The 27653-nt window shown below is 40.7% G+C and overlaps 1 protein-coding gene across 1 annotated transcript in view; it reads right to left on the reverse strand.

The window, feature by feature from the left end:
* Positions 1-11203, reverse strand: part of BTC (betacellulin) — a 53916-nt gene extending 42713 nt beyond the window's left edge. Inside the window, exon 1 of the mRNA XM_055140443.1 lies at positions 10964-11203. Within this exon, the coding sequence (XP_054996418.1) occupies positions 10964-11027 (64 nt within the window). The 5' untranslated portion in view covers positions 11028-11203. The remainder of the gene's footprint in view (positions 1-10963) is intronic.
* Positions 11204-27653: the final 16450 nt, after the last annotated feature.

Here is a 27653-nt window from a genome sequence, read left to right on the forward strand (position 1 = left end):
CCTCTACTCTAATTTTAAGTACAATTCCATATTGCCAAATAGTCAGAGACATCTGAGTAACTATAAAATAGTTCAAGTATCTCTATTAAAAGCATCTGCAATTCAAATATGGAACTGAATATTTTTCTCTAGCAAGAAATCTGGGGGGTGGGGCAACTTTATTTCTTTTCCCTCTCTGCCCATTATTTGCCATTTTATTCTATAGCTTTCACTGAGAAACATTAATGGATTTATTCCTTTCTCTACTTTGCCTAGTCCAGACTTTCTGGGATAGTCACAGCAACTTTCTCCTTACTTGCCTCTTTCCTTATTCTCTCTTCTTACAGTTGGTTTCACACATCAAAAATAAAGTTAAAATCATCGCAGTTCCTACAGCACACACCACAAGAGCTACCCATTTTCCACAACAATTTCTTTCACAAATCACTCCCTCTGACATTAGTTAGGAACAAAATGGTGTTCTTAATATTAAAAATAGAAATGTCATGCACCAAAGTAATGTTTTCAATGAGAGTAACAAGTCATCTTTTGAAAATTTGTCCTAAGTTTTGTATGATGATGAGTCAGTACTCTTGAGTTTGTGTTCTTGGGAGAGTCTTTTTCTCCAGATGCCATTGTTATCCCTGATGGGTGGAAACTATCTCTAGACTATGATCCAACCAAAGCCCTATACACCTAGAAGTACATGATTAGGAGTCACAGAAAAACAAGTATAAAGCAAACTTTTCAGGTAAACCACTCACTAATCTGAACTTTAGCAAGAATAAGACCAGCTCTTCATCCAACTATAAAGCAGTGGTTTTCATTTATTTGAAGTAATAAATGAAAACAGGAGAATTATTTTGGGATCATTATAGTAGAACTTTAACAAAAACATTATTTATTAACAGTATTCTGTGTATTAGTTGTCAAGTGTAATACTATAAAATGAAAAGTCTAAATAGTTATTTAAATTTAAAATAACCAGGAACCAAGTAGCAATCAAAAATCCTAATAATAGAACAGCCTGATATTTTGAGAAGGTATTATTTAATTCGAAGAATGTTGGTGAGAGATTGCTGCTTCCTTGTTAGAATATTTGATCACCAAGGCAGCAAAAATGTTTCAGAGAGATGAAGCACTTTTTTGTCATCCGTATGGCTCGTGGACCACAGCTATTTCCACACTGTTTAGATAAGTTCTCCTAGTGCAAAACTATGCAGGTTTTAAACTAGAATTCAACATATAATTAAAAGCATCATTTTTTAAAATTACACCCCCAGCCTCCTCTACTCATACCCCCACTCCCATTCCTAGGAAATTCTGCAAGATGACATTGCACCAAAAATTCAGAATTCTGAAATATGTTCTCATACAGAAAATGAGTCTCTCTACCAGTCAGTGTTTTCCACAGGGCTACACAGAATAACCTCATTATAAGAATTTAGGTGTTGGAGCAATAATACACCAGGGAGGGTACTTGCCTGGCCACTCAGTCAACCCGAGTTGGATCCCTGATACCCCAAATGGTCCCCTGAATGCTGCCAGGAGTCATCCCTGAGTCCAGAGCCAGGAGTCAGACTTGAGCACTGCAGAGAGTAGCTCAAAAAACAGACAAAAATTAGGTCTTTTAGGGGCCGGAGCGATAGCACAGCGGGTAGGGCATTTGCCTTGCACGCGGCCGACCTGGGTTCAATCCCCGGCATCCCATATGGTCCCCCAAGCACTGTCAGGAGTAATTCCTGAGTGCAGAACCAGGAGTAACCTCTGAGCATCGCTGGGTGTGACCCAAAAAGCAAAAAAAAAAAAAAATTAGGTCTTTTTTACTCTCTGTACACAAAAATGTAAATTATTAATATGTACACCTACTAATCATCCTGTCATTTTTCTTCACTATGGTCATAGACAAATAAATTCTGTGATTACTGCTTTGGAGATTTTTTCACAATCTTCCCAGAGATTCTATCTGGCCTATAGTGTGTAATTTAAACCTCTTTGAATATTAAACTATCTATATACTGTTTCATTTGTGATACAGACTTTTTGTCAATATACTCTTCCTGGAAAGACAATAGACATGTGTGTAGACAACTGTCCTGAATGCAAAACACAACTCCCTTACACACTTTGTTATTAGTCAATTAGTCATACTTGTTTTTATTTTGGGGGGTTATTTCCTTGTTGAGGGACCCCAATAATTCCCAGTCATCTGTGTAAACCTGAGCATGTAGTTTCACTCGGATTCTGTAGGTCTGGGGATTACCTGGACCCACCCTGTTAGTGCTCAAGGGTCTCGAGGGTTGCACCCAGCTATGCTTCCATGCCAGGAATTGAAACCTGATTGGCCACATTCAAGACCTGCACTTTAACCTCTGGACTGTCTCTTAGGCTGCTAGTCACAATTTAAGACTGCAAAAAGGAGTCAGGGAGATAGTTTCAAAGAGTTGGAGCAAATTCAATTAGCTTAATTAATGGCTGAATAAATAGCAGTACTCCTATATTATTAAAAAAAAAAGAAGAAGAAGAAAGACAGAAAAAGAAAAAGAGAATAAAGAATAATGTGTTCCAGAAAAAAAAAGGAGTTGGAGCAGACAAACACCCACGTTTGATCCCTGATAGCACGGGGGTCCCAAGCACCACTGCTGGTGGAGCTCTGGTGGTCCCTAAACAGAGCAACCCTGGGACAACCCTGGTGTCCCCAAGCATTGCTGGGCCTGAGCAGCACTGCATTACCAGATCTGAATAATGAACCTGGCCAATGAATCAGTCAAGCATCACTCATTTGTGGCTTGGGAGGGCCACAAATCACTTAAGAAAATGAAACAGCTAAATACTTAAGTGTTTTCTTGGTTTTTATGTATTTCAGAAACAAAGAACTTTCCAAAGAACTATGTATAGTACTGTGCCATGGGAAAGAGAGTTATACTTTTGGATAAGTTTATATTTTACTGATAGTGAACAGCATAGTAATTTTATGAGCAAATCTTGTTCTATCTGGTCAATCTATTCAGCAAAACTGGTCATGGCTGCCATTTCAACCAGGAACTGTAGCACTGTAGCACTGTCGTCCCCATTGTTCATCGATTTGCCAGAGCGGGCACCAGTAACGTGTCCATTGTGAGACTTGTTGTTACTGTTTTGGGCATATTGAATACACCATAGGTAGCTTGCCAGGCTCTGCATTGGGGGCAGGATACTCTCGGTAGTTTGCCGGGCTCTCCAAGAGGAACTATACTTAATATTTCACTTTTTGTAAACCTCAGGATACTGCAAATAGAATACCCCCAAAAAGCTTCTGGAGAAAGTAAGGTGCTCTTGTTTTTATAATATAAGCTAGGAAAGTGTGCGCTTTCATTTATCTATGTATGTGTGCAGTATGTATTTGCACGTGTATGTACAAGTCTATGCACTTAAACTAAATAGTTTTCATCAATACCTTTTGATACACTGAGAGAAGCAACGATCTAAGAGCATTTAGCCCACTTAATCCTGGTCTATGTGCACTTAGTCCACTGAACAAATATTTTCTGAGCACCAATTAAGTGCAGTCAATGTGAGAGACACTGAGAACATAGCTGCGAATAAAAAGATAGCATGTCTTTATCATGGAACTTACAGGCAAACTATTCAAAACACATTACAGTCTTGTTTGTTTTTTTCTTTTCTTGCTTCTAGTAGTGAATGTTGCAGCAATTCTCTTTGATCAGAGAACAAATACTAACACTCCAATTAGTTCAATGAACACAGTGATGTTATTTCTTCTTTTATGACAATATTCACAAAATATTCCCAAAATTATCTGCATATTCATAAAGTTGAACATTTTAGTGATATATTGAATACTATTATCTAATAATTCTGTCAAATTTTTCTGGCATTATTTTATTATGACCTTAAATCAATCCTGTGTCCCTTGATGAAAGGTGGTCTTATTTCATAGATGACAGAATAAAGTACTATGCATCTATTTAACTTTCTCAGTGTCCTAAGCAGTTTTTATGGAATGATTTAATGTTTATGCATGACTATGTGCTCTTAAGATTTTGAAAAACATTTTGCATAAGAAAGCTTCCCTGAAATATTTTTTTTCTGAAATTTAGACATGAATTTTGACTTAGTATTTTTTCATTCTTTGAACAAGAGATTCTCTTCATTTTAAGGAAACTATATAAGCAAAATAAATGAGGCTGCATATTTAAATGAGCTTAACTAAAACAGCAAAATTTTCTTCTAAATATTTTCTTTTTCTCTGCTAATGCAGTCTGACATTTATCTGATTTAACTTAATATTCTGAGTCTTGGGATCCATCCAGACAAATGCTATAAAACTTTTCATTACATACATAGGATCCAAATAGAAGCAGAAGAATCTCTGGAGGGAATTTTGTTTTAGAAAATATAAATTTTGCTTTTACAGAATCTTTTTTTTTTACATAGACATTTAACAAGGCCAATAAAACCTTTAAAATAGAGCATTATAGAACTAGCAGACGCAGGAATTCAAGAAATAAGGGCAAAATCAATTAGCAGGCATTGCTGAAACTCAGAAGTACCCAGAATTAAACTATAGATTTTTAATGTTACTATCACAATGATCTCTGTACTTTCCAACTGTTATAATAATTCATGTCTTCCCAGAACTATGTCTCAGGAATAGTTTAAGTGCTTTATGCAGTAAGTGATTTAATTCACATTATCAGCTTTTACATATTGAAGAAACTGAGGTCCAATGCGTTTAAGAGTTCCCCAACATGAAGGAGTTGGAAGTCACAGCGCCAGGAGACTCATGCCTAATTGCTCTGGCTCAGACTCACTGGATCATAACATCACAACGCCTCAGGATAAACTCTTCTTAATCCTGTCAGTAATAGACCTCAAGGTACAATCTAGGGAAATATGAAACAATGATGTTCCCCTCCATCTACCCCAAAGCATGTTGCCAAGTATCAGAATGTAGTCAAGAGACCAGGAAAGTGCAAGAACATCGAACAAATGCAACTTTATTACGGACGGAGACAGTATAAGTCAACTAAGTGACTGCAGATACAGACCAAGTTCAACTCCCAGTCTGACAAATACCAAGTGCTCAGGCAAACTAAGATGTCCTGAGCTTGGGATCCAAGTAAAGTATACTGTCCATGCCAGTGTACTAAAGAAACATCTTCTCTGGAAGGTTTAAACCATGTGGTGTACCACAAAGCATGGCAGATACAGGTCAAGAGGCAAGTGCTTAAATCTAAACAACTGGAAATCTAACCCTCCAATGGCTATGAAGTACTAATACATCAGTTAGGAATTTACACCCTGCCAGAGCACAAGATTATATGATGCTTCCGCAGCAAATCTAACTCAGCCTCTAAAGGCACCACCAGACATTTGGCTCCATTTAATACTAAACTGATATCCAGGCACACAATAATTTGGTCTCTCCAAACCAATTAAATATATTTGTGTTTAAAAAGTTCTATTCAAATAAGGGAGTAAATCACCGGCATGTCACAGAATCCAAGATCATATTTTTAATGAAGCACTGGACAGTCCAATACCCGTTTCTAATCCCTTCAAATTATGTATTTTAAAACCCTATGCTGTGCGCTGCTAGCAATTAGCTGAATAATATGAAGTAGTTCTGAATTCCAAATGCAGGACATTAAGAGAAACAAAACAGGAAAAAATAGATTTACCATTTGCAACAGTCCTAACACTGCAGAATCAAGTATCATGTACATGATGAAGAAACACCCCTCCACCTCTCTGGATTCTAGGTATTTGCCAATAATAGCATTGTTTTCTATACCAAATCTAGTGTTTTTCTTTAAATGATTATTGTCACTAAAAGTAGCTTATATTCATTCATTAATTTATATTTTGAGTTATTACTATATGGCAGGTCATGGGAGAGCCTGGCAAACTCCCCATGGCATATTCAAATGCCAAAACCAGTAACAATGATGGGTCTCATTCTCCTGACCCTGAAAGAGCCTCCAATGTGGCACCGTTGGGAAGGACGAGTAAAGAGAGGTTTCTAAAATCTCAGGTCTAGGATGAGTGGAGATGTCACTGAGACCACTTGAGAAAATCAACTATCAACGGGATGATGATGGTGATGATGACTATATGGCAGGCACTTTTAGTATACCTTAAAAATAATAACGGTGAATGAGTAAACAAATTCAAGATTTTCTGCATATGGGAAATAGTGTATTAGTAACTCATCTTGTTATACAACCAATGAAGGAATTTTGAAATCAGATGATGAACACAAATATTGTACTTTTTTACTGTTTTAAAAATCAATGTGTCTAGTCTACAGATTAGGTCAATAATAGGCTAATATCTTTTAAAAAGTCAAGAGTGAATGAAAGAATGTCATAGTTATTTAACTTGACTTTGTTTATACACAAGGTAGTATAGCCCAATTGATGTAAATTAAGATTAAAAATCCCATCTTTCTCCAACTATCTTAAGAAAAGCATCTCATTGCTGCTTCACATTCTGGCAATTAAAAATTCATTTGAGTTACTAAGTTTCCTTTCTTAAGACACAGATATGTCTGAACCATTTTTGCCAGATTTATTTCCTTTTAAAAGTTACTTTAGACCATCTTTGCTCAACTGGTCTATGTATTCTTGGTGGACAGAGGGGTTTGTCATTGCAATTTTGGAAATTTATAAGAATCCTAGCTAAGACTGAATAGTACAGATCCCATAATTGCTTACCTATACTCTCCTGGAAAGATAAACTGTAATGGAGACATTCATGATCATAGTTCCTGGACAGAGAAGAAATTTCAGGGACTATTTGGTGTTTGTCTCTGATTATGACCTGACTTAATCTTTCAGTAGAATTATACCTGTGTTCTGGCAGGAGCTAACACCATCAATGAGAAAATAAAATGGGCTTTTCCCACTGGTCTCTCCGGTCCTGGCCTGAGCAATATCAGTAGTAGACAAGGTGACAGCAGACTGGTCTCTGAGACAGACAGTTCTCTCCTCTGCGTACTTTTGAGTTCAGCACAGACATTGGAAGGCACAAATGCATAAGCACAACAAAACATGCATGAAATACTGGAGTCTTCCAAGTTATTTCGGAATCCCCACACAATGCAGTGATAGAAAAAGTTACAGTTGTTAACATACAAGTGTTGCCACAACACTTAGGATCTTTAGAAAGAAAAAAGTCATGCCTCTCTAACTTAAAAATAATGCATATAAAGAGCACCCTAAAAAATTAAGAAACTTCTAGAAAAATGTTCTAGAATCATAGAGAGTTGCAGGCTTATTCCATTTATACAATGAACATTTTATTTGTTGCTATTTTATATTAATATCGCATCATGGATACATTTGGATTCTCAAGGAGAAGTTAAGCTAACCTTAAAATTTTTATATTTTAATAAGAAAGGAAAATATTTAAATCTTATAAGCCATTCATTAAAAATTTACCTTTTCAGTGATAATGATTTTGGCTTCACTTTTATGTCCGATGAAGTGAGACAAGTTATTTTTTTGCTTTTTGGGTCATACCCAGACAATGCACAGGGGTTACTCCTGGCTCTGCACTCAGGAATTACTCCTGGAAGTGCTTGGGGGACCATATGGGATGCCGGGAATTGAACCAGGGTCAGCGCCATACAAGGCAAATGTCCTACCCTCTGTACTCTTGCTCCCGGCCCCAGAAGATATCTTTCAAAAAACACAATTAAAATGGAATAATTCAATTTCTCTAAGAATTAAAAAAAAACTCTTTAAATTCCATTATTGCCCTTTTACCATAGTTCCCAAAGAAATAAGCATCTCTGTTATGATCAAGTTAGCATGAAAGATTCCAGTAGAAAATAAATGGATGGACCAGAGTGATAGTACAGCACGTAGGGCATTTGCCTTGCATGGGGTTGACTGGGGTTCCGTTCCCAGAACCCTACATGGCCCCCCAAGCATGTCAGGAGTGATCCCTGTGCGCAGAGCCGGGAGTTACACCCAGGCTGCCAGATGTGGCCCAAAATGCAAAAAGAAAAAGAAAGTAAATGCAAGTTTAGTACTATTCCCTCTTAAATTTCCCAGTAAGAAGACTGGTTGAAGATCAGTGGAATGGCAAGTTGTTAAGGAACTTAGCCTCATCTAAAGCAACCCCTTCATCTCACAAATGAGAAACCTCATGCCTTAAAAGCTGTAATGTATATATACCTCAAATCCCTAGCACTGCAGATTTGGAACCAGATTTCAGGTCTTCTAAAACCACTTCCAAGAAAACTTTCCAATGAGACTCATAGGCATGTCCAAACGCACGCACGCGCGCGCGCGCGCGCGCACACACACACACACACACACACACACACAAGCAATTCATACAGCTCATTGCTCATAATCTTTTCAAAAAGTAAATAACATTACATGTGGTGTAAATTAGGACTAAGTCATTGAAGCAAAGTGTATATGAAAGATGATCACGTTATGGAAACAATGATGCTATAAACTGCAATCATTAGCAATCTGCAAGGAGTAAGTAAATCTTCAGGGGATCAGAGATTGTTCACATCCTAAACTAAACACTCAACAAGACAGTTCTACACTTGTTTAACCCAGAGTGCTCACTGGCTTTAGACTGGAGTTTTTTGTGCGTTTACTTTTTTCATTTTTACTTTGACAAGTTTTGAGGGGGGAAAAATCTATGTATGATAGAAACAGGATGAATAACCATCAGTCTGGAATGAGCATTTTGACAACATTTTCCCTGGCACATCACCCTAATCTAGGCCTGAATTAGCTAATGCCTGGATTTTACCTATGAGATGATCCAGTTCTTTGAGTCTTGGCCCCTTCCGCGCTCCCACACTACACCCTACTGCCACATTTATCTCCTTAAGTCATTGTTTGCAATATATCACTCACATATCGCAGAGACCTATGATGATGTGTATTGACTTACATTCAAATATTTTAAAGTGGGTTTTGGCTTTTCAGAATCTATCTCGCTACCTCATCATAAATTCTACTCTCTGGCAGGTTGGTTATCCATGTCTCCAGAAAAACATCCTCATTCCCATCATCAACCTTTTATTAAATGTTTTCCTCCTTCCATCATGCCTATCTACTTCTACTATTTCAAATCCTGCGTAAACTTCTGCTCATGTGCTCCAATGAGCTTCTCCTCACAGCCCCATCTCTCACTGTTAAACATGGGCCTATCTAGTTTTGTAAATTTCCTTTTCTTGCTTCCAAATACAATAATCTTGAAGCAATAATAGGCCAGGTTAGTCTTGCATCCCCAAATGTAAATGTAAATAACATCTTTCAAGGAAGGAGTCATACCTTAGGAATTTCTTGAGCCCGCTCTCCACCCCAACTCCCATACATTAGACGATTCTCAGTAATATTTGGACTCTTGGGCAGTCCACACAGGTGGAAGAAGAGAAACCCAGCTTCAACCGAGTATTGCTGACAGCAACATCAGCTCTGCTTCCACTTCACCTACCTAAATTGCTACTCGTTCTTCTGTTGGTCTCACTAGATCAGTCTCTTTTGTCTCTTTAATCACGGTCCTAAATCTGATGTACTTCCAACCAGCATTACAACTGCTCTGTAGCTATCTCTCTTACTCCAGGGTCAGCGACAAACAGAAGTTTCCATGTAAATCCCATTTCTTTATACCCCATAGACCACCCTCCTAGATTAAGCCTTGGTATTCCTGCTGATCACCCCAGCTACAAACACAAATAAAATGCGACCCAATATTCCTTTTACTTCACACCTCTCACACCCGCAGATTGATCATTTTGAATTTCTTGCAGTAGTAGAACTTCTCCACCTAAATTTCTTCTTTCCAAGAGAGACTGATCTTGCTGTGAAAGCTTTTCCTAGTTTCAGCTAAGTTCCCCCTGCCAGCCCTGACTTCCGTAGAGGCAAGAGCCTATAGGTCTTCTGTGGACCCAGACAACAACCCCCTCCTCCCTTTGGTCACTCTTTCCTCACTCTGGATCACCCCGCACACAGGGTCCCTTAACCACACACCCAAATTAAGTTTTCTCTCCTGAAACATCTTCAATTTAGTCACGCAAGATTCCAAATAAAGAGACGAGTGATAGCACAGCGGGTAGGGCATTTGCCTTGCACAGGGCTGACCTGGGTTCGATTCCCAGCATCTTATATGGTTCCCCCCGCCCCCGACCCAGCACCGCCAGGAGTAATTCCTGAGTGCGGAGCCAGGAGTAACCCCTGTTCATCCCCGGGTGTCAACCCCCCCCCCCAAAAAAAAAGATTCCAAGTTAAAAACATCCATGTACAGCATCTGGCATCAGTAGTGTCCTCATTAAATATGACATTTGCTCTTTCCCCTCTCAGCCACTGGAGATTTGGATCTCAGAACTGAGTCTCCTTTTCTCCCCCAGCTCCCCCCGACTGACCCAGCAAGAAATAGGTGAATTAATTAATGCATGCCAGAAACTTCCAGGACTCAGCTGCCTCGATTTCTTACCCTTCCGAAGCCTCCCACCCAACTTGGCACATGGCTCTCCACCGGGCTCCTCAACCAGTTCCAGCCTGCGGCGCGGGACTCCCCTTACCTCTGCCTCTGGGAGGATGGGTCTGTCTGTGGTCCCCTGGTCGGGTGTCCGGGGCTCCTGCCCAGGTGGATTTCCCGCCCCGCAACCCTCGCTCACAGGGACAGCGCCCCCCTGCGCCCGGACCGCGCGTCGCAGCGCCGTGAGCGCCAGCGTGGGCAGCTCCGGCCGCAGCAGGATCCCGGGATCCCTTCCGCCCCCGAGGCCGCCGCTTCTCCGCCCGCCGACAGGTGCAGCTCACGTGCCCAGCTGCTGGATCCCGAACCTCGGGCCCTCCCTGCTTTAACGTCTCCCCCGGCCCAGGCCCTGCCGGCCTCGGTGCAGCCCTCGAGTCTAGATGCCAGGGCATATCGGGGTGCAGCCTCCCTGCGACTCCTGCCCAGCCTTCTCTCGCTGGGTCTCCGGGTGCCCCGAGCGGCCACTTACCCAGGGCGAAGGCCAGGAGCTGTGGCAGGGAGTTGGCGCCGCAGCCTGGGGCGACCCGGTCCATCCACCCCGCGCTGCAGGGCCGGGAAGCCCCTCGACGAGTCCCCCGCCTCCTCCTGCCGCCTCCTTCCCGAGCGCTCGGGACTCGGCTGGGGTGCCAGGAAACTGATCCCCGAGCCAGGAGGAAGCGAAACTACTTTTCAGGCTGGCACCCTTTGGCTCCGGGGCTGGCAGAGGGCCGGGGCGGGCTCCGGAGTGCGGCTCGGGAGGAGGGAGCCTATTTATCCCGGCGGGGAGCACACACCCCACCAGGACGCCGTCGTGCGAGCCTCCACGCTGCTCCCACCCCAATTACCCCACACCCACACCCACACCCCGGGACGGACCCCGCCTGTCCACGGGCCAGCTCAGCACTCCCCCTGCTGGGTCGCACCTGGCGCTTCAGTTCCCTGCCACCCCCACCCCTCCACCCCCTCCACTACCCCCCTCCCCAGGGGAGTAAACAAGGTCCAGCGCAAGGTGTAAGGCTGCGGGGCCTGGGAGGAGATCAGGGGTGCAGAGCGGGCCCCAAGCTAAGCCTCTAGAACCCAAGGCAACAGGGTCAGAGTTTTCAAGTGCTTGGGAATTCTTATTTCCCTGAGTTCAGCCAACAGCTGGGGTCTTTCACGCCGGTTAACCCCAGGACGTGGCAATTTACAAGTCCTGTTTCCAGGCAGTATCAAGAGCCATTCATTTAAATAATCTTAGAAGTACTGTGTTCCTTTTCAGTGCCTGTTGTTGGTTTGTGTGTGTTTGTTTGTTTGGGGGTGGGCGTGGGGGGCACACCCGGTGATGCTCTGGTTTATTCCTCGCTCTGCTGCATTCAGGAATCAATCACTCCTGGCGGGGCTCAGGGAACCGAATGTCCGGGTCAAACCCAGATGGGTGCGTGCGCGCAAGGCAAGTGCCATACCCGCTGCTGTATCTTTCTGGCTGTCCTGGGGTGGCAGAGCGTGGGGGGGGGGGAGGGGGGGAAGGCGGGGTTGATGGTGGTATTTGCGAGTATTTGGAAGTGTGGACTACTACGTTAGAAATTTCTGCTTAAGAAATTTCACGTGTAGTTTTATTCACCCACTCCTTTATTCATCATGCTTTTGTTTACTTGTTGGTGCATTTCCTCTATTATTCTCTTTATTTTAAATATTGCAACTATAAGGAGAATTGTGTGGTTCTTCCCTTTGATTTTGTTATTTGCCTGTGACTTGCCGAGAATTATCTCCAGTTCATGACACCTACTCTCTCTAGATGGAGCGGTTGAATCTATTGGTTCTGCACCAAACGTTTTCTGGACACAGATGCATTCTCACAACTTCAAAGATAAAGAATAGCCTAACTTCACCTGTAGCACTGTAGCACTATTGTCCCATTGTTCACTGATTTGCTAGAGCAAGCAGGCACCAGTAATGTCTCCATTGTTGTTACTGTTTTTGGCATATCAAATACCCCATGGGTAGCTTGCCAGGCTCTGCTGTGCAGGCGGGATACTGTCGGTAGCTTGCCGGGCTCTCAGAGAGGGACTTATTCGCCTCCAAAGTAATTAAAGCTATTTTAATGAAGAAGATATTCCTTTTGTAAGGTCAATGTAACTAATGACCTTCAGGACCAAAGCTGCTCTCAATAGCATTTTAGTCAAATATACATATATGTGTATGTATATGTATATATATGTATATAAATGTGGATATGAAGTACAATCCAGATGTCAGAGCCCTTCTCCCCGTTGCTGAAATTAAATCAATTATGCACTTATCTTTCACAAGTGATATTTCATTTCAGTCAGTACACATTATTTTACTGTCCCAGACAATGAATATATATATGTAGACAAATGACTATGTATATATATATGTATGGACAAATATATATGAATATATGAACATATAAACAAATATATATTCATTGTCTTTATATATAGATGAATATAGATAGAACCTATATATATATTCATCTATATCTAGAGACATGGGCTGGAGCAATAGCACAGCGGTAGGACGTTTGCCTTGCACGAGGCTGACTCAAGTTTGATTCCTCCGCCCCTCTCGGAGAGCCCGGCAAGCTACCGAGAGTATCTTGCCCGCATGGCAGAGCCTGGCAAGCTACCCGTGGCGTATTCAACATGCTAAAAAAAAAGTAACAAACAAGTCTCAGAATGGAGACATTACTGGTGCCCGCTCGAGCAAATTGATGAGCAATGGGATGACAGTGACAGTGACAGTGATCTAGACACACACACACACACACACACACATGCTGTTAATATTCAGAATCTCACTCAACCACTCACAAGGCATGGACAGAGAGGGCAGGTGTGGGGTCAGAGAAATCCAAGGTGCTATGGGGACTGGATCTTTGTATGTCTGAAATATAATCATGAAAGTTTGTAAGTCTGTAACTATATCTCACAATGTTTCATTTAAAATAAATAAATAAAAATCAAAAATAAAATTTTAAAAAGAAGAAAACAAATGAAATCCAAGGTGCTAAGATTTCTAGTGGCCCCTCCCCTCCCCGGCACCCCTCATAAGGGGATTTGGCTTCCTCTTCCTCATTTTGGCACCTCTACCCTCCCCTTCTTTCTGATTTTAACTCCACTCATTCTCAGAGCCCTGTGTGGAAGTGTCTTTCCCTCACAGATAACACCCTCACCTGCAGCTGCCCTGCTCTCCCCAAATCCCCAACACAACTCTGCTGTTGTAGTTTTCTTTGCCATAGATGTTAATAAAAAAATAAAGCATACCCCAGCAAGAACTACTAAATACGTGCTGAGTACTTTAAAGTGCCAGGACTTGGTGTAAATATTCATCATTCATGCCATTCAAATGACAAATTAACTTCTTCAAGCCACTAGAGTATGAAATAGTGTAATTTAATATACTAAATAGGTGAGATAAATTAATAATTTTACCTAAAGGCTTTCTTTGCTGTCAGAAATAAAATAAGTATTCCAGAGAATATGCCTTCAATATTTCTTGTACCAGAGATTCAGTTTCAAGGCCAAGCATCTTAAGCATCTTTCCTTGTCCTCCCTCCCTCCCTCCCTCCCTTCCTCCCTCCCTTCCTTCCTTCCTTCCTTCCTTCCTTCCTTCCTTCCTTCCTTCCTTCCTTCCTTCCTTCCTTCCTTCCTTCCTTCCTTCCTTCCTTCCTCTTTCCCCTCCTCTCTCTCTCTCTCTCTCTCTCTGTCTCTCTCTCTCTCTCTCTCTCTCTCTCCTCTCTCCTCTGCCACACCAACTCTGCACCCACTAAGTTGGTAAGAGTAAGAGGTAAGAAAAACTTTATCTCGCTGGTATCCCATTATAAATGAATTGTAACCTGGTACTTTAAACAGTAAGCTGAACTATTGCTAAGAGAAGTATGGGTTCCATCTACATCAGAGCTGCAAGGCAGAACTTGTATTCCCAGTCTCCCTATGGAAAGGATTGCAAATGGTATCTTTTCTGTGCCAGCCTTTGGTGGCTATCAGCAGCCCCATCAAACATGGTGTGAGATTGAAATGGATTCATTTGAGATCTTTAAACATCAATCTTCATCTTCTCATTCAGAGCAATCCTAGTGGTCTCACTCCAGCCCTGCTTCTGGAAAGGACAAAGTAAGCTGGGGTTACCACATGTAAACACAAAGGTAGGTGGTGAGATGAAGGGAGATTTTATAATGTATTTATTATAATTTTACAACGTATTGCTTTAAAGCATTTAGAATCATAGCATATGTCCTAGTGGTCATTACATGATTTAACCAAATTAAAACATGGCGAATGAAAAGAAATATGGTGAATAATAACTTTTAGAAATAATTAATATGTTTATAATATTGATAACTATTATGTCCTATATTTCAGGTTATGACAAGTTAGAAGCACATTGTGTCTAGCACTGTAGCACTGTCGTCCCATTGTTCATCGGTTTTCTCGAGCAGGCACCAATAACGTCTCCATTGTGAGACTTGTTGTTTCTGTTTTTGGCGTATCCAATACACCACGGGAACTTACCAGGCTCTTCTGTGCGAGCAGGATACTCTCGTTAGCTTGCTGGGCTCTCCGAGAGGGGTGGAGGAATCGAACCCCGGTTGGCCATGTACAAGGCAAACGCCCTACCCTCTGTGCTATCGCTCCAGAGTGCTTTCAAATATTTAAAAATCAAATACTTGAATATTCAGATAGACTTCATACTATTTGAGGCCCAGGAGATGGATGAATGTCCACAGCACACGCTAAGTACAAGCTCTCAGCCCTGTTGCTGCCCGTGCCCTCCAGCATTGAGGCTATGCAGCAACCCTGCTCTTACAGTCCCCAGTGAGAATGCGTCTGGAGGATGGCACGGTGGTTTAGTGCCCACTACAAGGGTGAGAACCTGAGCTTAATCCTCCAGGCCACCCATGAGCCCAGGTGATCCTGACAGTCCCACAATCTGGATCACTAATGAACGAAAAGAAATTCTATTAGACCCTATTGTATTTGTCTTTATGGATCATCAATGGGGAAAAAAAAGAACTGTTCAAATGCTATATTCGGGTCATTTTGTTTTACACACAAGTTTTTTGACATAAAGGTTTTATTATTTTTAAAATATATTTTATTGTACACTCCTTGCCAGGGATCCATATATTTATACGTATGCCTCAATCTGTTTGACTTCTCTCAAGATGTCTTTTAAAAATGTAAAGTGACTATAAATTCAGTAAGTCCCAGAATGAATCCCAAATGCTTCTCTGTAGTGTTTTACCTATTACTTTCAGCTCACTATTATTATGAATTTGAACCAAATTCATGAACACTCCAAAAGAAACTTCCGATTGAAAAGATAAAAAAACTGAGCTTTTTTAGTGGTCCTAGCTATAGACTCAGTAGATGAGCATCTAGGTGACATAATTTGAAGTAGATGATTTGACCAGACCCTAAACATCCTTCCTAACATGCCTACCACAATTACTTCATCCCCTTTGCCTCAGTCCCTCAATTCCTGCAGTGTAGACCCACTGGGTGTGCCCAAAGTGTTGGAATATTATATGCAACTGGCTTTGAAGTAGAGTCAGTTAATTCAAATTGGACTGTGTCATTTAAGGCCTGTATTGTATAACAAATTACTCACCAAGGGGCCAGAGAGATTGCAGAGCTGATAGGGTACCTGCTTGCAAGCAGCTAACCTAGGTTTGATCCCCAGTATTTCATATGGTCCCCTGAACACTGCCAGTTCAGGTCCCCAGTATTTCATATGGTCCCCTGAGTACAGAGCAGGGAATAAACCCTGAGCATCTCCAGGTATAACCCACCCCCCCCAAAAAAAGAAAACAAATTACTTTTCTCTCTATACCCATTTCATCATGAACTAAATGATGGTAATGACATGTACAGATTTTATGATTCAAAAGAATATACCTAAGGCAAAAATGTGACCTCAGAAATTATTCAATGTATATTAGTTGTTATATTAGTCATTAAATCTATTTGTAGGGTGCATAGTAGAGAGAAATAGCAGGAATTGGCTTCTTTCACTAATTACCTGTAATATTGGGATTTATAAGAAAAATATGTATTTGATCATGCATATGGCCAAGTATCACTTGTATCACTTGTCATCCCATAGTTTATCGATCTGCTCTAGTGGGCACCAGTAACGTCTCCATTTGTCCCTGTCTCTTGCTAGTGTAGCCCAGTGGCGTCTGCTCGCTCCAGAAACATGAAGAGCCTCAAACCGTACATTTAGGGTCTTGACGAAGAAGTCTGATCAACTCATACGTGGGCGGAAATGCAGTCCTTTGACATCCCGTGGAATCCAGACGGTAACAGCTCTAGTCCAACAGTCATCTCTAAATCGCATTACGTGTCCGGCGCATATGATTTTAGACACCTTGGCAAACAAGACAGCATCCCTGATTCTTGATCCTCGATGGCGGTCGAACTCCAGATTCCTTCTCTTACTTGAGTGAAACATGATATTCCAAGCATAGCTCTTTCAATTCCTCTTTGGGATACCCGAATAGCATTTTCATCCTATTTTCATTTGGGCCCAGGTCTCTGAGGCATATGTTAGGGCAGGAAGAATGGTGGTGTCAAAAAGATGTGTCCGGAGCCAGAGTTTCTTCGTCCTCTTAACCACTTCTTTGATGCTCTTGTAAGTGTTCCACGCTGCTCTCTTCCTCCTGTGCAGCTCAGGTGCCAGGTCATTCATCATGTTGAGTTCTCAAACTATGTACACATGCTGCTGCATTCGAAGGTGTTCATTCCATTGAAGGCAAATAGAACATCAGGAACTAGTCCATTTCTCATGAACATTGTCTTCGTGAGATTCAGCTGCAGTATGACCTTTCCACACTCATGGTCTAAGTTGGCCAGCATTCATGCCACTTGACTAATATTTAGTGTTATTAGAACAATGTCATTAGCAAAGCAGAGATGGTGTAGTTGCCGACTGTCTATCTTCACTCCCATTCCTTCCCATCCCAGTCATCGCATGATGTTCTCAAGGGTGGCACTGAAGAGCTTTGGTGAAATGGTGTTGCCCTGCCGTACCTCTCTCTTTACATTGATGATCACTTCTTTGTAGAATAGTGAGATCCTGGTGATGAATCTGTAATACAGCTCATGGAGAATCTTAAAGTACTGAGTTTGAATGCCCTGTTTGGCTAGGGCTTTGATGACCGCTTCAGTCTCAACAGAATCAAAGGCCTTCTTTAAATCGATGAACATTAGACAGAGCAGCATCTTGAACTCTAGCAAAACCTTAATGGGTTTTGTCACCCTGTGGATGTGGTCAACCATGCTGAATCCTTTTCGGAACCTGGCTTGCTCGAATGGTTGTCCTTTGCCTAGTGTTCTGCCAACCCTGTTCAGGATGAGTGAATAACTTATAGACGACAGGCAACAGACAGATCAGGTGATAGTTGCCAATGCCGTGGATGTCTCCCTTATTGTACAACAGGACGGTCCTGCTGTTTTTTCATTGGGATGGAACCTTGCATTCAGACAGGTAGTGTGTGAAGAGCCAAGTCAGTGTAGTGATGAGTATTGGTGGCAGATTCTTCAGGTGTTCGGGTCTGACCTTGTCTGGACTGGGTGCTTTACGATTATTTTTATCGACGAAATGGCATGTCGGATTTCAGAAAGGAGAACACTGGGAACGACATATCCATCCTGCAGAATTTGGTATGTGGGCAGGTGGATATGGCTATCAAAGAGATCCGAGTAGAAGTCATGGGTAATACTCTCCATTGCCCCTCTGGGAGATGTGATAGATCCATCAGGATGTCGGAGGGTAGTCATCTTGGTCTTGTAGTTGGCAAAAGACAGGCGGGTGTTGCAAATACTTTTCCCAACTTCTGCCGCATCAGCCATCACTGCTGCTCTTCTCTCTTTGAGGTTTTCCTTTATTGCTTCTCTGTACAGCTTTTCGAGCTTGAACATAAGCTTATGATTGCCTGAGGCTCATGCCAGACCACGTTGGTGAATGAGCTCGAGAGTTTCCAAAGATAAGTGTCTTTTTGTGACTATCCCACTCTCGGCATTCCTCACACTGTCATGGAGGTGCTGAACCAGTCCATCCTATTTCTCGTCGATGTTGTCAATGATGGTATCTTCCCATATTGCCACAGTAGTGCCAAAGAGCTCCCAGTTGGTAGGAATTCTGGGAGTTCTCTTCTTAAACTTTTCAGACCTTTCTCCTCACTCCTTCATGTAGAATTTAGCATGAAGGAGACAGCAGTATGATCCCGTTTGGAATTTTGTGACAACAGCAACAATAGTCAGGCAAAACCGTTGATTGAATATGATGTGGTCAATTTTATTGTGGAACTGTCCACCAGGAGACTCCCATGTCCAACGTTCAGATTCGGCCTTCTGGAACTGTGTTGCTGACCAGAGACATAGGCAGCTGCATGTTTGTCAGTGTGCAGACATGCCAGTCGACCCAAAGCTTGCATTCGGTAGACTAAGCCTCTGACCCTCTCTGAGAGCCTGGCAAGCTACTGAGGGTATCCTGCCTGCATGAAGAGCCTGGCAAGCTACCCATGTCATATTCCATATGCCCAAAACAGTAACAGTAATGGACCTCATTCCCCTGACCCTGAAAGAGCCCCCAATATGGCAGTGTTGGGAAGGACAAGCAAGGAGAGGCTGATAAAATCTCAGGGCTGAACTAGGCTGCCAAAATGAAGAAGGACTAAAATGACTGTCTGCACTTTTAACACACGCGTGCTGGCATCAGAAGCATCCATTGAGGACCTGATCGTACAAGGCAGAAGATCAAGTACGATGTCGTTGGACTGACCGTGACGAGAAGGCATCGATTACATCATGCCATTTCTGACACTGGAGAAGAACTGTTCCTCAGAACATGCAACAATAGAGGCATCAGTGGTGTCGGTGTCCTCTTCAACACAAACTTGGCCATGAGCATTGATTCGTTCAAATGCCTAACAACCCAAATCGGAGGCTTACATTTGAATAGATGTGGCTTATTGCTGGCAGTTTCTATCTTTGTCGTCTATGCGCCAACATCCAACTACAACGAAGAAGAAATTGAGAAGATCTACTTGGAGCTGGAGAAGTTCTATAAAGAAGGCCACACCTTTTACAAGGTCATTGTCAGTGATTTTAATGCCAAGATAGGATCGAGAAGGTTGCCCGAATAACTCTACATTGGGATCCACGGCCTAGAATGGAAAGAAAAGAGTGAGAAACTGAGTTTACCACTAAAGATTGTCACTCTCACTGTCATCCCATTGCTCATCGATTTGTTTGAGCGGGCACCAGTAATGTCTCTCATTATGAGACTTATTTGTTACTGGTTTTGGCATATCCAATATGCCACAGGTAGCTTGTCAGGTTCTGCTGTGCGGGCACGATACTCTCGGTATCTTGCCAGGCTCTCTGAGAGTGGCGGAGGAATCAAACATGGGTCAGCCATGTGAAAGGCGAATGCCCTACCGCTGTACTATCACTCCAGTCCTTATGGAATGATTAGCTATATAAATCATTCTGTTTGAAATTCAAGGATATGTGACCCAGAAATGTGAAGGAGTTCAAGCCATTAAAAATTAAAAATAAAGCAAACATCTTTGTCTAAATTTTGTCTTGAGAATTTTTTGCTCAAGAAAAAGAGAAGGGGTGGAGGAAGGGAAGGAAACAAAGATATGTGGCTTAAAGTGCCCAGGACAAGAATGAAGCTCAGATCTTCTGCCACAGGTGACAAAGAGATGCTGACAACCCCATCACCTGTAATCCCAATAGGGGAACAAAAAAAAAAAAACAATGGAATTGGGTGGTCATAGAGTCTCTGTCATGGCTGTTAAATAAATATTTTAAAAATATGTGAATATGCCCTCACGGCAAAGCCTGGCAAGCTCTCCGTGGCATATTTGATATGCCAAATACTGTAACAATGGTGGGTCTCATTCCCCTTACCCTGAAAGAGCCTCCACTGTGGCATCACTGGGAAGATGAGTAAAGAGTGGCTGCTAAAATCTCAGGGCTAGGACAAATGGAGATGTTACTGGCACCCGCTCAAGCAATTTGATGATCAACGAGGTGACAGTGATACAGTGATGTGAATATATTTATAGAGAAATAATATCCATATACTTATTTAAGAAATATTCCATACCTGAGGGAAAAAATGCTCTTCCTAATCATGGTTCTAAACTGACATTTTAACGAGGCAATATACATAAAAATGTTCTGATAACAACAATATTCTATACAAGTGTGAAATGCTATGATTATTCCTCAGTTTAATGTCATGCCTTGAGAAAACACAAGTTGAAGATGTGTAGATATTTATTTAGATAGATATTTAACTTTATTTATTTATTCTATGGTTTGGGAATCTTGTCCTACAGTGCTCAAGAGTAATTCCTGATTCTGCACTCAAGAATTACTCCTGATGGTGCTTTGGGTCCATATATAGTGCAAAGAATAGAATCCAGTTGGCCACATGCAAGGCTATTGCTCTACCAGCTGTGCTACCACTTCATCCCGGACATTTAAATTTAAAGATAGGTATTTTAGTATGCAGATATTTAATAAAAAATGTCATCACAAATTCTCAATATATCTATTGCCAAATGTATTTTTGATATTTTGGCATCTTTTACATCAGGACCCACCTTTCTATTCTTGTCAGTTTGCAGTTCTAATGAAGTTGCCATTGCTTTTGCATATTTCAAGTGCTCAGAATAAAGCCCAGTAGACAAAGTGAGCTCTTTATTGTTTTGTTTTGTGGCACACTTGGGTTGTGTTCATGACTTATTCTTGGTTCTGCACTCAGGAATCACCCCTGGCAGAGTTCTGGTGAACATATAGGATGTCGGGGATTGAATCCAGGTCAGCCGCATGCAAGACAAGTGTCTGACCCTCTGTGCTATCACACTGATCCCAAAGTGTAGGATGACACCAAAGTAGAACTCTTCAAGTCATGCAATATCACAGTACTTTTTAAGCTATGATAGCAAGTATCATAAGTACAAGAATACAAGTGCTTCAAAGCTGACGTGTGAAATGTCTAAAACTTTTAGAAATATATTATCCAATTTATTTTGCCTATTATTCATTTATGCATACAGGCATGTATATCAGAACAAATAAAATATGCAAATAAAAAATGCATAATTTATATACAGCATATGCCCAACATGTGTATTCCAAATAACTCTAAGCTATTTCTTTGCAATGGAGCTAAAATGAAATTTCTAGGTAATAAAAAACTTTGGTTAGTTTTTTAAAAATTTAAGATCTTTCTTAGTTTTCATTAAATAATGAGAAAACCTTTTAAATGACATTTTTTATTCAATATTATACTATATTTTAAGCTTCAAATTATTAATTCCTCAATATTCTCTCATCAGGGGCCAGCTTTAGTGCTTCAGCTGTGTGCTTTCAGCAGCCCCAAACATAATCAGAAATTCACTTCTGTGTTTTGTTAAACTTTTCATTCACTGAAATTCTTTTCTCCTTTGAGTAAATTTCCTTAGGTACTTATAGAGAATGCCAAGTTGTTATCTGAGAGAATGAACATGTTAAGCTAGTAATCGCCTTTGACATCTTAGTAGAGATAAAAAAAAAAAATTGAGGTCAAAGGTAGGCAGTCACATTGTTCCCTGTGTCAGTGGTCTGATTGCTACATAAAGCGTCACGAAAGACGCTGGGATGTCAGGCTCAGACTAGGTGTGCCTACTTGCCAAGACAGGAGTAGAAGGGTTCTATCCAAGAACAACAGAGGAAAAGCCTTGCTTCTCTTCCATCTTGCTTATGGCCCACTTTGACCTGCAGTATGTTTTCTGCGCTCCCTCCACCCCCACCCCCCCACACCCCAGAAATAGTAACAGAGAATTTCATTGAAAATGCAAAGGTAGGCCACTGGATGCTCTTCCTGGGAGCTAAACTAAGACAAAGCAGGCCTTTTTCCTTTGCCTCATACTCATGCTAGTAAATTTAAGTTATGTAAATGAGTATTTTAAAAGCACTAATAGTAATAATAATAATAGCGAATAGTTTAGTAGAAGTAGTAATTTATAAAGCTCCCTCTATGTACATGTAAATAGCTATTTGAATGAGTACACACAGGGAGCATAGGAATTGATAGATGCCAATCTATAGGACTCAGAGTCTAAATTTATAATTTCAGATTTTTCTAACATAAGACTAGTCATTTCTTTTGAATTGTCAAGTTACAGAAGTAAAATAAACAATAGAGGTTATAATACAGGTAATTTCAGACATGCAATTACCCCTCTGCACTGAGGGTGATGAGACATGTCCTGACAATGGAATCCTCTACGCCTCCAGTACACTTCTCTCCTCCTCTGATCCTTAACATGGGTGACAACTTACCACTAACCCATAGTAGGAAGGTATTTAACCTCCTTAGGAATCTAAGACCAATTTTTACACCAAAGCAAGTAAGACAGGACTCTGTATAGCTGGGTAGTCTGCGTTTGAGATGCTCTAATTCTGAGTAACTGAAATCCAGAGGATAATTCAGGAATAATTCCAATGACTAATTCTTTCATGGATCAAAATTTCTGAGAAATTTGCAAGAAATCTAGTAATTACATTATTCCATTCCTTTCAAATTCCACATTATTTCTCTACAAGAAGAAGAAATATACTTTAAGTTACGGTGCTGTATGCTTGGAGCATCAGTTATAATCCTGTTATAAATGGCTGGAGTGATAGCTCAAGGGCATTCACCTTGCATGCAGCTGACCTGGGTTCAGTTCCTACGCCTCTCTTGGAGAGCCCGGCAAGCTACTGAGAGTATCTTGCCCACACAGCAGAGTCTGGCAAGCTACCCATGGCATATTCGATATGCCAAAAATACTAACAATAAGTCTCACAATGGAGACGTTACTGGTGCCCGCTCGAGCAAATCAATGAGCAAGGGGATGACAGTGACAGTGTTATAAATGATGTTTCTTCAATTAAAAATTTAATATCATACCAAGGAATGACTTGGAGTCAGAACTGCACAGGAGGAAGAGAGTAGTGTGGAACACCTTCAAGATCATTGAGGAAGCGATTAAGAGGATGAAGAACCTCCGTCTATGGGCACATCTTTTTGACTCCACCATTCCTCCTGCACTAACATATGCCTCAGAGACCGAGGCCCTATGAAAACAGGATGAGAACGCTATTCAGGTATCCCAAAGAGTAATTGAAAGAGCTATGCTTGGAGTATCATGTTTCACTCAAGTGAGAGAAGGAATCTGGAGTTCCAACCTCCATTGATGGTCAAGAATCAGGGATGCTGTCTCCTTTGCCAAGACATCAAAAATCAGATGGGCCGGACATATAATGTGACTTAGAGACAACTGCTGGACTAGAGCTGTTACCGACTGGATTCCAAGAGACATCAAAAGACCACATGGCCGCCCACCTATGAGATGGTCAGACTTCTTCGTCAAAACCCTGAATGAATGGTTTGAGGCTCTTCCTGTTCCTGGAGTGAGCAGATATCATTGAGCTACATTAGCACAAGATAGGAACAAATGGAGACGTTATTGGCACCCACTCGAGGAAATCAAAGATCAATGGGATGACAAGTGATATAAGTGATACCCAGGGAAAAATGGTGTCAACCAATTCCTAGTCAACTGAATGAGTAGTAATATATGTAAGTACAATAAAAATAACTATCACAAATCTATCAAAATGGTAGGTTACAAGTATGTGAAAGTTACTTGCCCTAATTATGTTCAAAGGGCATGGCAGATTGTATTGTGTCAGTAATACAGTAGACTTCTCAAATACATATATATCTCTCAAATACATATAAACATATACATTAAATTTTTAACTTTTATTACGATTTAACTTCTTCTACAAAGGAGAATGAGAGTGAGGGGAAACTAGATCTGAAGAGATATCCAAACCCAGGGTAAATGAAGAATTTCCTTCTTTTATGAGGTTGAATTGTATTCCATATTACAGATATACTGCATTTTCTTTAGGCATTATTCAGCTGTTAGATATCTGATTTGCTTCCACATCTAAGCTACTGTGTTTCATTTTATTTAATTTATTGCAATACCAGTGTTTCAATCCATGGCCTCTCACACATAAGGCAATTGCTCTACCACTGGCTCACATCTTTGCCCATTGGCTATGGTGAAAGGTTAATGCAATGAACATAGGTACACACATGTCTTTTTGAAGTAACATTTTTGTGTCTGGATGAAGGGTGGGGCTAGATATACTGAATGGAATTACTAGAGCATATGGTAGTTCCATTTCTAACTTTTTAAGAAATCTTCAGAAAGTTTTCCAAAAGGCTAGGTTACATCTCCACTAATGATAAATCAGGATTACTCCCTGCTCACCACAACCTCCCTAGCAACACTTTATTTCTAGCTTTTCTGAGATTTCTAGCTATCACACTTGCAATGATGTGCTGATACCTCATGGTAAAGGTCTTTAATCATTTTAAATTAACTTCTAGGTCTGGTGTGAGGTAGTGGCCTAGAGTTATTCATTTGCATGTAGCTAATCAGTTTTCTTAAAACTGTTTGTTGAAAAGACTTTCCTTCCTACACTCTATTCTGGGCTTTGCAAAATTAGCATTAACCATAGTAAAAGATTGCCATAAACAAAGCAATCTAAAGGAAGAACTCTTTTTAACTAGAGTAAATGCCCTAAAAATACAAGGGGTGAGAATTAAAAATTAGTCTAGACTGAAAAGTCATTATTGAGACTCCCAACTGTGGTGAAAAATGATGTTTGTAAATCTGAATAACTTCTAAATGCTGTACCCCTTTCATTATGCAAACTGTCAAAATGATAAATCCAATAAAAAATTCCCTAGAGTGAGTAAATAACCTTAACTCTCTCTTTTTATATGTTCATAATTAGTTTCTCATTATATGGTTTTTATTTATTCAGTACTTTCTTCATCCTTGAAAAGAACTAGAAGAATTCATTCCCACTGATGTTTGAGTCTCATATTGTCTTAATTTATAAATAATATACAAAACAGTTTTTATGATCCATCTCAGAATGAAAACTGGAACCAGGTTTTAAATATATTTTGGGAGGGTGTAGTTTAGGCTACACTTGGCCGTGTTCAGATATTACTCCTCTTGGTGCTCTATAGAATCATGTTCTTTTTTTTTCCTTTTTAGAGCACACCCGGTGATGCACAGGGGTAGCTCCTGGCTCATGCACTCAGGAATTACCCCTGGCGGTGCTCAGGGGACCATATGGGTTGCTAGGAATCAAACCCAATTCGGCCGAGTGCAAGGCAAACACCCTACCCACTGTGCTATAGCTCCAGCCCTGAATCAAGTTCTTTTAATACTGAGTCCAATACACAGTCTAACACACTATAGTGCTGACAATTTCATTAATAAACCTCACGTCAATTCAGACTTGCACATTATCATTGACTACTACCCCAGGGATGAAAAGAAGTTATGTTTCTCCTTTAGAAATTTATTGAGCAGAAGATAGTATGTTAAATAAACTAAAACATTTATTATGAGATCACTTCCTCAATACTCTCAGTTTTTTTATGGTCTCACAATTTCTCTTCGTTTGGAGATATATTTACATTGCATTTATTTCCAACTATATCTTTTATTATCATCTAAAATCCCCTTATGAATCATAGTGATAGTTCTGAAAGAAATGCATGTTTCTCCTGAATTTACAGATAAAATATTACTAAGCAATTCTGCCTGTAGAAGAGATTCAATCTGCCTGCGCCATCTTAATGGGCATTTATGTATTGTCCTTCTCTGAAAGAAGGAAATAAAATAACTCAGGATGGAAAGCACTATTTTCTATCCCCTACCACTTCACAGCCTGATCTCCTGCTTCATTTCCACGGTTACTACATTAATTTGAGTCTTTATCATCTCATGCCTGGAACGTCTTCAAATTGATTTCCCTGACCCCAATATAACTTATCTGACTTCATTTCTTTATATGTAAAGTATAGAATAATAATGATTATTGGGAGAAATAAATGAGTGAATGAACACAAAAAATTTAGACTGGTATCTGAATAGTAAGAGCTCACTAAGTGTCCAATATATGTAAAATTTTATCCTCTACACTGCAGACTGATGGTTCTACAGTGAGAATCTGTATATCCAGAATTCAGTATTTCTCTTCTATTCTGCTGTTACCATTCTGGTTCAAGTCAACATCATCTATTAACTAATTAATGCAATAGCTTCTGTTCTTGATCCCACAACGTAGTTCAGTTCTGTAGTTTAATATGATCCCACTGAGTTTTGTTGTTGTTGTTTCCAAAAACTATTATTTTCTCCTAATTGAATTACCATGAGGTACAGTCACTATGCTTTCATACAATGATTGAATACCCATTCCTCCACAAGTGTAGCTTTCCTACCACCAATGTCCCTAGTATCGATCCTGTCACCCTTACTCCACCCCATCCCTAACTCTAGCAGACAGTTTCTTTCTCTCTCTACATTGGAGCATTACGGTTTACAATACAGATACTGAGAGGCCATCATGTTTGGTCCTTTGTCAACTTATAACACACATCTTCCATCCCAAGTGAATCCTCCAACCATAATTGACTTAGCGGTGCTTTCTTTATTCCAAATACCTTCTCCCCCAGCATTTGAATTTTAAGTTCAGTTATGGCATTCCTATTCCTCCTTCTCCTTTTCTTCTTCTTCCTTCTCTCTCTCTCTCTCTCTATCTCTATCTCTCTCTCTCTCTCTCCCTCCCTCCCACACTCACCCTCTCTCTCCTGTCTTTGTGTTTGTCTTCTGTCATTTTCCGCCCTCTGTCCTTGGATCATGTTTTCAATGTCCTGGTCATCATTTGCCTGCATCTTTTCTATGGAGACAGTCCCTTAGTACTAGTCCTATAAGCCTTTCTTTATTGCTGTACTTTTAGTATGGTTTTAAAGTAGCTTTTCTTTCCTCCTCAATCATAAACCCCTTCTCTACTTGGTTTGGACAGTTTTTGCTATTTTTTTCATCCGGTCTTAAGGACTAGGGTCACATAACATGCTAAGGTTAATTACTTTATTAATTCCCTCACTTTTTTGATACATAGTATTACTTTTATCACCTTCTATTCAAAGATGAGTTTAATTCATGACTAGGATTTTCTGCAAGAAAGTCAATTAAACTTAAAATTGTGGGCAAAGAGACTAGAAAAAAAATGAGTGTTATTGCAGCATTTTTT

Source organism: Sorex araneus, chromosome 5 (genome assembly GCF_027595985.1).
Source record: "Sorex araneus isolate mSorAra2 chromosome 5, mSorAra2.pri, whole genome shotgun sequence".
Classification (NCBI taxonomy): domain Eukaryota; kingdom Metazoa; phylum Chordata; class Mammalia; order Eulipotyphla; family Soricidae; genus Sorex; species Sorex araneus.